This window comes from Macadamia integrifolia, chromosome 13 (genome assembly GCF_013358625.1).
Source record: "Macadamia integrifolia cultivar HAES 741 chromosome 13, SCU_Mint_v3, whole genome shotgun sequence".
In the NCBI taxonomy this organism is placed as follows: domain Eukaryota; kingdom Viridiplantae; phylum Streptophyta; class Magnoliopsida; order Proteales; family Proteaceae; genus Macadamia; species Macadamia integrifolia.
Window position 1 is genome coordinate 24656677 of NC_056569.1, and position 15653 is coordinate 24672329.

Below are 15653 nucleotides of genomic sequence, written 5' to 3' on the forward strand. Positions count from 1 at the left end.
TATAATTGCATCAAAGGAATGAAGAGATAATTGGATGTACGTGAATGTACATGGTCCATGGATATGGCATCTATTTTCTCTCTTCTCATTTAATAGATGCCATATCCATGGATTAGAGATGTTCGCGTACATTCACATACGTGAAGATTCACCGCTCTTCCCTTCATGGGGGCTTAACTTGGTATTCATAGGCCAAGAGTGAGAGTTGGAGTGGTTTGTGGAGTCTCATTTTTGTCAAGTGGTTCACTTTTGGTGGGAGATCTCTTTTAGTAGGAGATCTCTTGAGGGAGTCCTATTAAGTGTTACACCTAATTCAGGTAGAACGAATATGGTCAGATCTCTTGGAGAGACAGCTTTCATGTGCCCCAGGCCCCAAGTGATAAGATCTACGAAATGGTGGTCCTTGATTATTGGGATCATCCCAATAACCAAGTCGGTGTCAGGTTAGTCGTTCATCCCTATTTAGGTCGGGCCCTCGAATTTAATGATTCCTACGAGTGGATTTATCCTTTTAACTTTAGCTATTCGATTTGATCATTTGAGTTGATAATGGTGATAAAGATAATAACAAATAAAAAAGAATTAAACTTTAGCTATTCGATTTGATCATTTGAGTTGATATTGGTGATAAAGATAATAACAAATAAAAAAGAATTAATGGTTTAAACCTAGAGGGTCGTCTCAAGAGTGATGCTTCATGGGATCCTGCCACATGTGAGAATACAATTCGTCTGTCATTATTTGACTCATCACTATACTCCCTCCATTCTTTCGAGTTGATCCATCTAGCACTGGTGGTAGGGATGTTGGAGTAGAGCAAGATGAGTTGTGCAGAGAATATGTGGGGGCTTATAAGAATTTCTAAAACTACCCTTCAAATTGATAGGGAATGGATAATGGAGCAATCATTCTCTACCTCCTCACACTAGTGCGGTGAGGATCTAGATGGCTAGAAGCACTTGGGCACACACCCAGAGATGCTCTTAGCTGTCCAAAGCCTCACCGCACCAGTGTGGAGAGGCAAGGATTTTTTTACTGGATAAGGGGGTTCTTGTGAATTTACTTATTTAGGCCTTCTAAATTACTGACATGTCATATGACAAGGGTTACAAAAACATGGTCACAAATTCTGTTTGTCATTAACCTTCTTAGTTACAAACAGATGTGAACCCATAACAATAATAATTAAAAAGACAATAAAAAACAGACTTCCAAAAGAATTTTAAATATGATTTAGACCGTGTTTGGTAATCATTCAGTTTTATAAACGACGTTTTGTGTCAACATCATTTTAAAACAAAAAATGGTGTTTGGTGAACCTGTTTCAGGAACAATTACCTTGGTTGTTCATTTTTTTTTGTATTTGAAACGAAACCGAAATGACGGAACAAAGATTTGTCATTCCATCATTTTCCATTTCTAACAGGGTTTTTTTTCCCCCCTTTTCATTCCAAAAAAATCGAAAATACCAAGTTGACACCAAACGCTTTATTCTATTTTTTTATTCAAATAAAATGGAAAAATGTCAGAAATATATATTTTTTTTGAATGACCATCAAACGCAGCCTTAGACTCAATGCTTAAAATTAAAACTTGGCCAACACAATCTTAATCCTTATATATCTATGATAACTAGTGATTATTCATTGATAGTTTGGAGGATACAAATTATTTTCATAATCTAAATAAAAACAAATAAACCTTTGTAATTATTATTGATTCGCGATAGTAACCAACTACATAACCCATCATATGTCATCCCCCAACATCAAAATTCAAGTTGTAGATTGGCAACAACAATGCTTCTCTGGATTTGCATATAAGGGAATGCAACTCCCAGAAGTTAGTCCTCTCGAAACACAATCAACTTTGCACTCGTTGTCTCCATATGACGGACCACACGCCTTATAACAGTAAGGATACGGTTCTGGGTTAACACCTCCAACTAATCAATACAAAAACAGAAAACACAATTAAAACCATATATAGAAGGAATAATTATTCAAACCCTACTGTAATGATAATATATAACGAGAATACGATATATGATATTGTCAGCTTTGAATGTCATGGTCTGAAGCCTAGAGGTTGGCTAGTACTCGCACGATTTTAAAAGGTCTTATAAGGTGGTGAGGACCCCAATTCTTATATGGGCCACGGTGTTCCATTCAGTCAACTATGTGGGACTATTTTCCCTTGGGACAAGTTTTTACTCACAATATATCCTAAAATTTAATCTTTTAAAAGAATATTTAAAAACCAAAGACAAATGAGTTGGGAGAATCCACCGAAAATTTAAACTTTTTAAATAATGATTTGAAATAAATGGATCTTAAAAAACCATAAAATGATAAAATATTAAGGAAGACTTCCTGGATAAGATTTTCAAAGAAACCTTCGCCTCATTAGTATTTACAATAAGAGAAAAAGAGACACATGCACAGTGCTGCCAATGTGTAGATTCGTATGAACGTCCTCTCACATACCATCCGTGGTCTCAAACCCCCTCTTCACAATAAATACAAACATATATTATATATAACAAAGATGATCATGTGAGTGCTGCATACCCAATATTAATAACCCTATTTTTCTGAATTTGATCCCTATTTAAATTATAGGGCTTGGACCTTTGTACGTGCAACACGGTAAGGTAAACTCCATTGTAACCAAATGGTCACGGATTCAAGTAAGGTAACAGTCTCTCCACAAAGCTAGGGTAAGATTGCATATATTATAAACCTCTTCATACCACGCAATGGTGGGAGACTCATAGAAAGGAGAACCCACTATCATAGTTAAACTGGACACTGCCAATCTTGATACAGATTGACCAATCCAGCCTATAATACTCTTTAATTTAGGAGAAGACTCAAACCTTGCAAATATATATATATATATATATAGCGAGAGAGAGAGAGAGAGAGAGAGAGAGAGAGAGAGAGAGAGAGAGAGAGACCTGAGCTAATTAAACCAGAGAATGCAAGAACAGAAATAAGAACAAGAAAAAGAATGGGCCAGTTGATAGCCTTAGATGCCATTTTCCTCCTCAACCCTCTTGATAGTCTTCTCTCCGTATACTCTTTGTTAATCTTCAGCAGATGGTAAACCCTTTATATAAACTTGAGTATATGAGAAATTTAGTTTATCCCTTTGGGTCTCAAATTAAAAAATCGAATATTTTCATATGAATCATTAAGCACTTTCCTCCTAAAAGTTCTTAATTTCCGTTCATTATTTGGAAGAGCCAGAGAATATCTCCTATACACAAGAATTTCCTACCGAGACTAATATTTTGTTCCTTTTTTTATAGAAACAATAATTTTATCTAAGGTTTATTTTGGAAAGCTAAATAATCTGATTCTTTAATGGTAAGATACTAACAAAAATATTCTACGAAAAAAAAAAGATACTAACAAAAATACCTATTATGGATTGATAAATAATAAAAATAAATTCCTGTTCTTAGAAAGATAATCTCCAACTTGCTCAAACATTTGCTGTCACGATTTAATTAGATTATCTTGCTTTAATTTTCTATAACTATTACAGAGAGATGGGGAGACCGGTTCGGTCTAGATTTCGGATACATTAATTGCTTAGATTAGAATAAGCACTGGATCCAGAACAACACTTATTAGGGACACTTTTGAAGATAGAGCCTGCCACTTGGCATGCTAATCTGCATACAAACAAAAATAGTTACCTCACCGGCCATCACCGGAGGGTGTACACTGGTATGGTATTCACAATAGATATCAAAATTGTATCATACCGAGAAAATTCAGTACATTATGGTTTTAGGTTGGTACGATTTTGATACAATTTTTATTCAAATAAATATGGTTTTGACTAATAACACTAAGCACTCAACAATATCAAATCGGCCTACTATTGAGGATATTCTACATCCATCTTCCCATTTTGATGTTTGTAAGTTCATTTATATTCCAGGGGTTGTGGTAATGTTCTGGATAAGTCTGTTTGGCCCAATTTCAATCTGTGTTTATCCATATCTATTGGCATGAATAATTTGAGTGTAATCCGTGGTGATCAATAGATTATCTATCTACCAAAAAAGAGTTGACTTGCTTCTTTCATAAAGGGAATTGTATCTCATTCACAATCGATTACTTGATGACAAGAAATTCTATTGAAGCAACCACTAGGAGTTTCCTTCTTGAAATTCAACAGGTGCAAGCGAAGAGATAGAGCATTAAAGATTTGAATTTGAAGCCGAAATCGAATCTAACCATTTACACTAAAACCATGAAACTGTTTATTAAATGGTTCATTTTTTGTTTTAAAATTGAAACCGTGATTTGGTTTTGGTTCTAAATCTTAAACCGTTGGAAAACTGTTAAAACAATTAACATGAACCTAGTAAGTTTAATTCATTCAATGTTAAGTTTACATACATTTCAATAAATAAATAAGTTTATATTAAACAACTATTAAAAAAAAAACATATAACATTAAATAATTCAATTCAATGTTACAATTTATATCCATTACACTAAAACTTTTAAAGGTAATCAAGTTATTTGGATAACAAATTAGAAAACATAAAAAAACCGTTTGAAACCGTTTAAACCGAAACCGTTTATAAATGGTTTTGATTTTAATATATGAAACCGTTTATTAACTAACTCAGCTTTAGTTTTACTAAAAAAATCTTGTACTGAATCGTCTACACCGTAACCAAACCGACTAACACCTTTATGGAAAATCAAGGAATTGTGGAGCAATTCTGAAGTCTTGCATACTCCCCTTTTTAACGTTACACCACCTCATGGCCTTGAGTATGGTTCCCCTTTTACCTAGATATATACAATATTCTCCTTACTCTCTCGTTTTGGCCAAGCCTAGGAATGAAGTGGTTGTTTCTTAGCCAATATAACTTACAATGCTGCGATTAAAAAATCTTTATATCCATATATAATCCAGATAACAATGTTTTCACTTCTTTACTTTACTTTAATGCATTTTTCTCTTTTCTTAAAAAATTAAAATAAAATAAAAATAAAAATGTTTGGACTTGGAGCTCAAGAGAAACTTACCAGGTGACAGACAGAATAAAGCCTTAAAACATTAGTTAACAAAACTAACATTTTCCAATCGTAGCATTAACATTGGTCTTCTTTCTTGTTTAGTTAAATCCATGCATAGAAGGAAAAAAATAGTCTGCAATTCGGATCTGGTACAATTCCGTGAAATACCACCTTCAGGGGGTGACACGTGTATTGATACCAATGCAATGGTCCAGATCTGATTTAAATGATTCTTCACTGATTTTAGGTTTTATTAGTTATACCAGATCTAGACCATTGCATTGGTATCAATACATGTGTCACCCAATACACGTGTCACCCCCTGAAGGTGGTATTTCACGGAATTGTACCAGATCAGAATTGCAGACGATTTCAAACCTGCATAGAAGGTTGTGACAACTATTGCATGGCTGTGCAATGGCACAGGAACGTCCTCACTGGCAAAAATTCAATCAAAATATCCAACTGTCTAAGCGGAGCACATCATATAGCTGGATCATGGACGAGTTTCACTATAAGGAGCATTGTGCTTGCAATATTCCCTTGATTCCTTGAAATGGAAATGGAAAGAGTCTGATTATTATTCACTGATTGGTATGATCATCTGATTGTATGTGTAGATTTAATACCTATTCTTTTTATTTTCATATATATCCCTCTTCATCTTTGTAATGGCAGAAAATGAGATAGACATTGGATCTTCACATATATGATTAGGTGATTGTACGTGTAATGAACCTAATGATGATGATGCACAGGATAGCACACAATGTGGGATAATGGGCCCCAACTAACTCCGGTTAGTATAATGGTCAATACAATTCTCCTTAATGGAAAGGGAAAGGGGGAGGCACCACCTAGGGTACTGGTATATGACCTGAAAAAAAGGAGGCATGCTCCAATTAGAGAAGAGTTGGTTGGCTCCAAATTCGTGGCCTGGTCAAAGATACGTGTAAGAGTCAGGTTACAGGATAGGTGTTAAACACTCACCGTGCACAGAAAAAATTGGCCTTTCTATTAGGCGTTAAAGTTTGAACGATCTCCAAAATATTTATATCCTAAGCCTAAACCAACATATATGATTATGTTCGGCTAACTAATGTACACTATTAATTCACAAACTTATACTACTCATAGTTGCATTAATCAAATTATTCTAAATTGTGGATATCTAATTATCCACATGTTGATTAAAAGTATATTATTCCCCCTTTTCTTGATTTTTTTTTTCAAAGTTGGTAAAATCTATATATATATATATCATATCATACTATCATACTATTATATAAAAGCATGTACTCATGCTTTGTGGCTAATCTTTTTTTAGACTATTTTATCTTTCTTTCAAATTTAAATACCTTAATTTCCTCATTATCACTTTTCTTCATCTTTCTCACTTTTTCTATTTCTTTGGTAGCCTTCACAATCTCTCAACCTTAATGCTTCCATCTATAAAAATAAATAAATAAATAAATAAACTCTCACGTCATCATCTCTCTCTCTCTCTCTCTCTCTCTCTCTCTCTAATATTTAGAAACACATACCTGTTTATTTATTAAGTTAAAAAATAAATTCTTTATTAAATTATCACGCCATCATCTCTCTCTGTCTCTCTTTTTCTCTCTCCTTATTCCTCTACTCTCTTTCATTCTAATATTAGTTTCTTTATTCAGTAATTATTTTTTTTTATATTCATTCTCACTCTCCACTCTCACGAACCTTGCTATTCAAAAAAAGAAAAAAAAAATCCATCCCACGCTTACGGTTAAAAAGATATCAAGTTTTCTAATTTGGAAATCTTTCTCTTATTTTATTTATTAGTTTTATGGTATATCAACAAAATCTTCCTTTCTTTCTTCCTTTCATTAGGAAGCAAAATCTCAAGAGTCTCTTTTCTTGTTATTATTGGTCTTCGTGTATTGGGTTTGAAATAATAAACCTTTGTAATTATTATTGATTCGTGATAGTAACCAACTACATAACCCATCATATGTGATCCCCCAACATCGAAATTCAAGGTCAAGATTGACAACAACAATGCTTCTTTGGATTTGCATATAAGGGAATGCAACTCCCAGAAGCTAGTCCTTTCGAAACACAATCATCTTTGCACTCGTTGTCTCCATATGACGGATCACACGCCTTGTAACATTAAGGATACGGTTCTGGGTTTACACCTCCAACTAATCAATACAAAAACAGAAAAAAACTCTCTCTCTCTCTTTCTCTCTCTCTCTCTCTCTAACTTTCCTCTTTCTTTTTAAATTGTTTTCCTCCTTTCTCTCACTTTTCACTGTCATTCTATCTTGATAAGAAATTCAATCAAAATCACATCCCCTAAAGACCTGATTTCTCTTGATAATTATCCAAGCAAAAGTCTCTTTGTGATGGAGAGAACTCATGGTAGCTCAATTAGTGTTCCAAGCTTGATCCGCCTGCAAGGCTGCAACAAAGCCACTTGTGTCTCTTTTGAATTAAAACAATAGAAGGAAGAATTATTCAAACCCTACTCTAATAAAAATATATCAAAGATCTTAAAAATATTCCTGATGAGGTCAGAGATTACAATATATGATATTGTCGGCTTTGAATGTCTTGGTCTGAACCCTAGAGGTTGACCCGTACTCGCACGGTTATAAAAGGTCTTATAAGGGGGTGACGACCCCAATCCTTATATGGGTTACGATGTTCCGTTCAGTCAACTATGTGGGATCATTCTCCCTTGAGATAAGTTTTTATTCACAATATATCCTAAAATTCAATCTTTTAAAAGAATATTTAAAAACCAAAGACAAATGAATTGGAGAATCCACCCAAAATCTAAACATTTTAAATAATGATTTGAAATAAATGGATCTTAAAAAACCATAAAATGATAAAATATTAAGGAAGACTTCCTGGATAAGATTTTCAAAGAGGCCTTTACCCCATTAGTATTTACAATAAGAGAAAAAGCGGTACATGCAAAGTGTTGCCAATGTGTAGATTCGTGTGCATGTCTTCTCACATACCATCCGTGGTCTTAAATCCCCTCTTCTCAATAAATATAAACATATACATATTACATATAACAAAGATAATCATGTGAGTGCTGTATAGCCAATATTAATAATCCTATTTTTCTGAATTTGATCCTTATTTAAATTATAGGGTTTGGACCTTTGAACGTGCAACACGGCAAGGTAAACTCCATTGTAACCAAATGGTCACGGATTCGAGTAAGGTAACAGTCTCTCCAGAAAGCTAGGGTAAGATTACATACATTATAAACCTCTCCAGACTACGCAATGGTGGGATACTCATAGAAAGGAGAACCCACTATCATAGTTAAACTGGACACTGCCAATCTTGATACAGATTGACCAATCCAACCTATAATACTCTCTAATTTAGGAGAATACTCAAACCTTGCAAATATATATATATATATAGAGAGAGAGAGAGAGAGAGAGAGAGAGAGAGAGAGAGAGAGAGAGAGAGAGAGAGAGAGAGAGTCACCTGAGCTAATTAAACCAGAGAATACAAGAACAGAAATAAGAACAAGAAAAAGAATGGGCCAGTTGATAGCCTTAGATGCCATTTTCCTCCTTAACCCTCTTGATAGTCTTCTTTCCGTATACTCTTTTGTTAATCTTCAGCAGATGGTAAACCCTTTATATAAACCTTAGTATACGAGAAATTAAGTTTATCCCTTTGGGTCTCAAATTAAAAAATCGAATAATTTTATATGAATCATTAAGCACTTTCCTCCTAAATGTTCTTAATTCCCGCTCCCTATTTGTAAGAGCCAGAGAATATATCCTATAGACGAGTTTCCTACCGAGACTAATATTTTGTTCCATTTTTAGAGAAAACAATAATTCTGTCTAAAGTTTATATTGGAAAGTCAAATAATGTGATTCTTTAATGGTAAGATACTAACGAAAATACCTATTATAGATTGATAAATAATAAAAATAAATTCCTGTTTATAGAAAAATAATCTGCTCAAACATTTGCTGTCATGATTTAATTAGACTTATCTTGTTTTAATTTTCTACAACTATTAGAGAGAGATGGGGAGACCGGTTCGGTCTAGATTTCAAACACATGAATTAGTTAGATTAGAATAAGTACTGGATCCAAAACAACACTTATTAGGGGGCGAACGGATCAGGTTCATGTACTAGAATGTTCTCGTACACTTCTGATCTGTGGATATAAAATCTATTAAATGAATAGAGAGAAAATTGATTATATATCCACGAACTAGAATCAATCTCATACATTCTCGTACGTGAACCTGATCCGCTCTTTTCACTTTTGAAGATAGAACCTACCACTTAGCATCCTAATTTGCAAACAAACAAAAATGGTTGCCTCATTGGCCATCACCGGAGGGTATAAACTGGTATGGTATTCACAACAGACCAAGAGTAGATATCAAAACCGTACCATACTGAGAAAATTCAGTAAACTATGATTTTAACTTGGTACGATTTTGATACAATTTTTATTCAAATAAATATAGTTTTGACTAATAATACTCAGTTTCATGTAGTTAAATTATATTGATTTTCCTATTATTTCATGTAGACGGGCATAGTAATACTTTTCATCATTTTATGTCCTAGAATATGCTTAATTTCCTATTATTTCATGTAAGGGGTATAATGATAATTTTATCATTTAATGTGACTAGAATAGGGTCATTTCCTATGATGTGCTTTCTATCTTTTCATGTAGCGAAGCTAAGGTTAATTTTCTATTTTTTTTTAGTGGCATATTTATAATTTCTGAAATTTTCTGTAGATAAGTAGGATTATTATGCTATTATTTCATGCACATATGTTTGCATTATGATTTAGTTCCAATAAACATAGCATGCATGTTGGCATAGGGTTTTTAAAATTCTCGAGGTAGAATATTTGAAATCTAAGTATCTAGTAATAAGACTAGTTTAACCAGGCAAGGTGGGTGCCTACCACTTTCCCACTCTCATAACTTGACACTGACACACACCTGTGAAAGCAGACCATATGAAGTCAAATTCAAGAGTTCAATCCCTTAATTGAAATCAGGCCCCCAACTTGAGCTTGATCGCCTAATTGGAATTGGGCTCCCCAATAGGGTTCTAGACCAAGAATCTTAGGTAGAAACTCCCAAGATTATACGTTCTCCATCCTTCACAATCATCAGAAAAATTTTGAGACATCACCCAGCAAAGCAGACAGGTGAGAAGTAATAAGCGAGAAAATAATAATAGAAAAGATTCTTTCAAGAAGGAGAGTAGCGAATGGATGGGATAACCTCTGTTTGCTATTCTTACAGCTAGCATTTCTTGAGTCTAACTATCTCCTCTCACAATAAAGGGGCATGTGTGTCATTTCATTTTGGGAGGAGACAGGTAGATAGAGAAGAGCTAGCATACTCTATGCTCTCCGACAAAGTTTATTTTCTCTTATTTTTAATTTAATTTTCTATGCTCTCGGACAAAGTTTATTTTCTCTTATTTTTAATTTAATTTTCTAATTAAAAGTCAAAACGAAATAAGGAAATTAAAGCTTAGACCTGAGGCCCTCATTGGCATTCCTAGTTTGTGACCGCAAGTGGGGTAAACTGTTTCAGAAATAGGAATTGAATAGGTCCATTCGGATTCAAATTGGCCATGATTGAATCGATAGATTCCAGTCCATTCTGATTAGATTCCTGCTGATTTCGATTAGAATCAGCACTGACTGATTTGATCCCTGCCCCCAGATCCTATCATTCAACTGTATGTCAATGGACATGGACTATGTACTAAAATTATGTACCACAAGTTTTTCGAGAATATGTATTATTTTTATGGGAAAAGTACTATACCAGTTTGGCGTTTCCTATGACAGTGCAACGGGTCAATGGAATGACACACAGGAGTATTTTCAGTGCATTGAAAGGGGACAACGGGACAACATGATCTTTTCATGCCCAATTGTATTTTGACTGACATGGTTGATCTATTCTTATTTTTATTTCATTTACCCTTAACTTCCATTCTAACCAAATACTAATGAAGCCCAAAATATCATTAACCATAATTGATTCTATAATTTCTTTTGAAAGAACCCAAAAAATAAATAAATAAAGCATTTATACATCATGATATTACTTAAAATACAATTCATCGCTGCCAAATGTATCAAGACACCTGAATATGCATAGTGGCTCTTTGTCTAGGTATTATGAGTCTTCTGAACATACTTCCTCATTCATGACCCCGGCCAGATGATCTTTTCACTGATCCTTCATGCCAATCTTTCTAGAATTCTGATCGTGCAACTAGGTTGATCGGTGTGTCACTAAAGGTGTATACCCATGTCCTAAATCCACCTTGTATGACTAATTGCAGGTGAATTACAGGAGAATGTCAGTACTAATGATTACTGAGTAGCAATGGTCTTCTGTAGAAGTAGGAGGAATGATCCCATATGCACATGCTACTCATGTTTTAAGAACTGAAAATGTTTCAAGCCACCAAAGAAGTCATTGTAAGTCCTCTGTTATTGAGGGGAATAATTATTTGAACCTAATAATGAAATACACCGAGGTCAGGCCCAAACATTTGGACAGGCCTTAGAAACTATCAGTATAGCATGGTAAAATTGTCCCAACTAAATTGGGCACAATTCACCCACACCGTTAAGAGTATTATGACAAATTATGTTATTTGGCCATGGTGCCCGGGCCTGAACATCCGTGCATCTTAGACCACCTCCAATAGTTGGTACAACCTACTAATGAATGGATTAAAGTATTAGATCAATTAGTGGTGGGCTCGTTAGTGTCGATTAGGGTTCTAGCCTAGTAATGGGAGAAAACACATTTATTTCCCAAACAGACCTCGGTAGACTTAAATTACCATATAATGGGTTATTATCAAAAACTCATTTATTTCTCAAACAAACCTTAGTGAACTTAAGTTACTGTAAATAGAATGGGTAACTTAGTAAACTTAAGTTACCATATAAAGAGTTATTAGCAAAATCCATTTAATTCCCCAAACAAGCCTTAGTGAACTTAAGTTACTATAAATAGAACTATTATTTCATCCATTTCATTTCCTACCAAAATTAAGACAAGAAGGAGAGAAGGGAGAAAGGAGAAAGGAGAAGAAGGATGTTAGAACCTAACCTAATTATATGTTGGGGAAATGATGTAATACACCTAAATAGGGATTGAGATTATTATAGGTGAAATTTGAGACCATTACATAAAGCCCCAACTGAAATTTCCAAATTTTGGGTAACCTATACCTCAAATTTGGGGAGAATGACCAAACCTCTAAAATCTATGTAACCTAAGTGACTAATTACATCATTACTAGGCTAATTAGTATGTGCATGTGTTGCATATATGAAATCTACTCCTAGAACACTAACCCTAGCATATAAACCTACCTAAAAGGGGCAAACCATGAGATGGGGGTGTGATAAACACCATAAAAAGGAAAATTAGGAGTATATATAGCCTGACCTATAGATCCTTTTTTGTTTTCAATGAATAGAACCGTCAGTCGGTGGGACTAGGTGGTGCAAAATCATCAACTATACAGAACTTGTAGGGACAAGAGGTGAGTTGGTGTTGTGAGTTATTTTAAGGAGTATTTATATATGTTTATTTCTGAGTGTGATCATGAGATTTTTCTTTATGACCCTGTTATTATTTGAGAAATTGATGTGTATATTGGTGTGGATTCTGAAAAGTTGGTGTTGGAGAAATAGAGAGAGGCTTTTGTTATTGTTAAGTGGGATGCAGTGTGGCCGAGGTAGTTTCTAGTATTACATTCCTAATTACGATCACCTTATTGTTGTGATGTGATATGATTCATGTTAAATTACATTGAGCTAGGAAAACAACCTGGGTGCTACAACCCCTTGCCAATAGGGATTAAGTATTGGCTAATCCACCCATCGAATGTGGTCGAGGTTGTTTCCAGTGTCATGACATACCATTTGTGGCCTAGATATTTCTCAGTGTTGTGGTTTATTTGGGATTATTAATAGGGGCTTACCAGGTATTGAAGTATACATGTAGAGACCGTTATGCTTCTAACTCGCAACTAGCTTGTATCTCTGCATAACTGAAGGCAAAATTCTAGAACCAAGGATACCACCTATGTTGTAGTAGCACTAAAACCACTTATAGACTTAGATTTGTTGACTAGGCTTGTGTGATAATAATCCAGATCATGTCATTGTATTCGTCAAATCTTGTTGAGCATTATTGTTGCATTCATACTTGTTTGTGGTTGCTTGCATGTCCATCCCTCACTGGGCATCGTGGAAGCTCACCATATTTGTTGTGTGCTTTTTAGATGGTGACCTAGGTATGCCTTCAAAGGCTATATATTGTGAAGACTCCAACTTTGTATGGAGAAGAGCTATGGCTTGAGGAGTTAGTCGAGTACGAACCAGGATGTGTTTGTGAAGACTGTGCCTATGGGGCACCCTGAGGATGATATGGCTTATTCTACCTTTTGATTATTTTGGACATATATACTTGATGTAACCCTGATGGGTAGTTACTTATTATTATGATCAGGGAAGTTGAACATTCTTTTTATGTAAATATATTAAGTATCAGTAATAGTTCACTAGTTGTAATTATTTTAATGTCTATTATATACTTGTGGATTAGTTCATTTCATGAATTTGTGATCTTAAAGTACTATATCGGAGATCCTAATTGGATTGTTGGACATGAAATATTGTCCAAGTCACTGGCCTTTAGGTAAATGAAGGTGGGGTGTGACAAAAGGACACCCTACTTCAGCTTCCATTTTACTGTAGAAATGGTTGTGTATATAGTAGGAGTGTGAAAAAGGCCAGGTTGAGCCATATTTCTTTTGATGTCAGGCTATCATCTATCATGCTAGACAGTTGTAGAACAACGACATAATAAGCAAGCCAAAATAGATCATTAATTATTTACCTTTCAAATAGCACAAGCAATAACATATAACACAAAAATCAAATCTTCAAATGCTGCTCAACCTTGAGTCTTTGTCCATACCACTCCATTCTCATTTATCCAATGACAAACTTCAATTAAGCCTGGGCCATAGCCCAATATCTTAAAAGCAAGATGGTTTGGACTCCAGGTTGATGTGTCATAATGGCATGCCATGATCGCATGATTCACCTTTTTACTACCATGTATATGAACTACATATAGCTTTACTTTTTGAAGAATATGGCAATAGTAGATTTGAAATGGGAATGGCATACTATGACATAAGGCTGGTGGTTCAGAGAGGTTTCCGTGGATGAGTTTCATAGCTCCAATTGTGGCATTCTCATAAGATCCTTCAATGCTCTCAGTACTCCATACAGATACATGGTTCCCTAATTTCTCAACAACAAAATCAATTAGATCCTCAGCAGATGTTGCGCAAGTGCACTGCTCACCGCTAATGGGGCTCTTCCCACATGTCTCAAGAGTTTCTTGAATGTATGCATCCATATCTAATTCACCCACCACAGCAAAAAGCTTCTTCAATTCATCAATTCGGGCAAAGGAAAATGGGATTTTTTATGCTAAAAGTCGCGGCAAGAACGCTTTATATGACATTGGGTCCCTTAGATCAGGGATAGGCATGAAACCTCCCTCTTTCACCATTGACTCCCGGAAATATGGCAATCCCCCTTGCTTGGCAACCGACATGGGCGTTTTATTTGGAAGGTCATATGTTAGTTTGATAGCATTCCATTGGGCTATTGCTGGCATGATTGTGTTGTTTGTTGTCTTCTTCACCAATGCATTTGTAGAACAAACAATATTAGCCAACTTACAGAACAAATGTAGGTGGGAAGCCAACTCATCTTCCTCCATAAGTCTCATGAACATTTTTGTTTGTTTGAGGCTTAGTGGAGAAGCCTTTGCAGCTAACCAATGTGGAGGATGTGGAAGACTAATATGCTCTTTCCAATACTGTAAGAAGGCATTTTCAGCTTGAGAACCCTACAAGTTCAGGAGGAAAAAGTAATGACAAAGTAACAATATAAAAGAGGAACAAGAAATAATCAATGGATGATGGAAAAGCATCATTTTTTTCTTACACTAAAGTATGCTCCTATCAGAAGTCCAAGCAAGAGAATTTGATGCTTCATGGTGAAACTAAAATCGAGAATAAAATTAAGAGTTTGTGTCTTTGTGGGAATAAGTTGGGTTTGCGGCATGGAGAGGGGGTGTTTGAATTTATACAAAGGGGAAATTTTATAGTACAAATAATTAAAAAAAAAAATAAATAAAAGAAACAACAACTGTCTAGTGCAGTTGGTGAAGCTATGGTGCATTAAGTCCACCACACTCAACAGGAGATCTCAAGTTTCTTACCACCCACCTTCTAAAAATTAGATATCAATAAAAAAAAGTATAATTCTTTGCCAATACCTACATGAGTAAAAGTATTCTGTAATTTTCCCATTTTCCCTAAGAAAAATGCTTCTCTTTTATAATTATTGTTAAAGCAAGCTTCCAACTGCCTTGCAGCTCTCAAAATTCTTAAAAAACAAAAGGAAGAACAAACTCTGCTCATCTCCATTCCACACACCCAGACACGGACAGGTGGGCGTGAAAAGA

The 15653-nt window shown here is 34.9% G+C and overlaps 1 protein-coding gene across 1 annotated transcript; it reads right to left on the reverse strand.

The window, feature by feature from the left end:
- Positions 1 to 14060: 14060 nt before the first annotated feature.
- Positions 14061 to 14534, reverse strand: LOC122059118 (polygalacturonase-1 non-catalytic subunit beta-like). The gene has a single exon (XM_042621809.1). It carries the CDS (start codon positions 14532 to 14534, stop codon positions 14061 to 14063), a length of 474 nt encoding a protein of 157 aa, XP_042477743.1.
- Positions 14535 to 15653: the final 1119 nt, after the last annotated feature.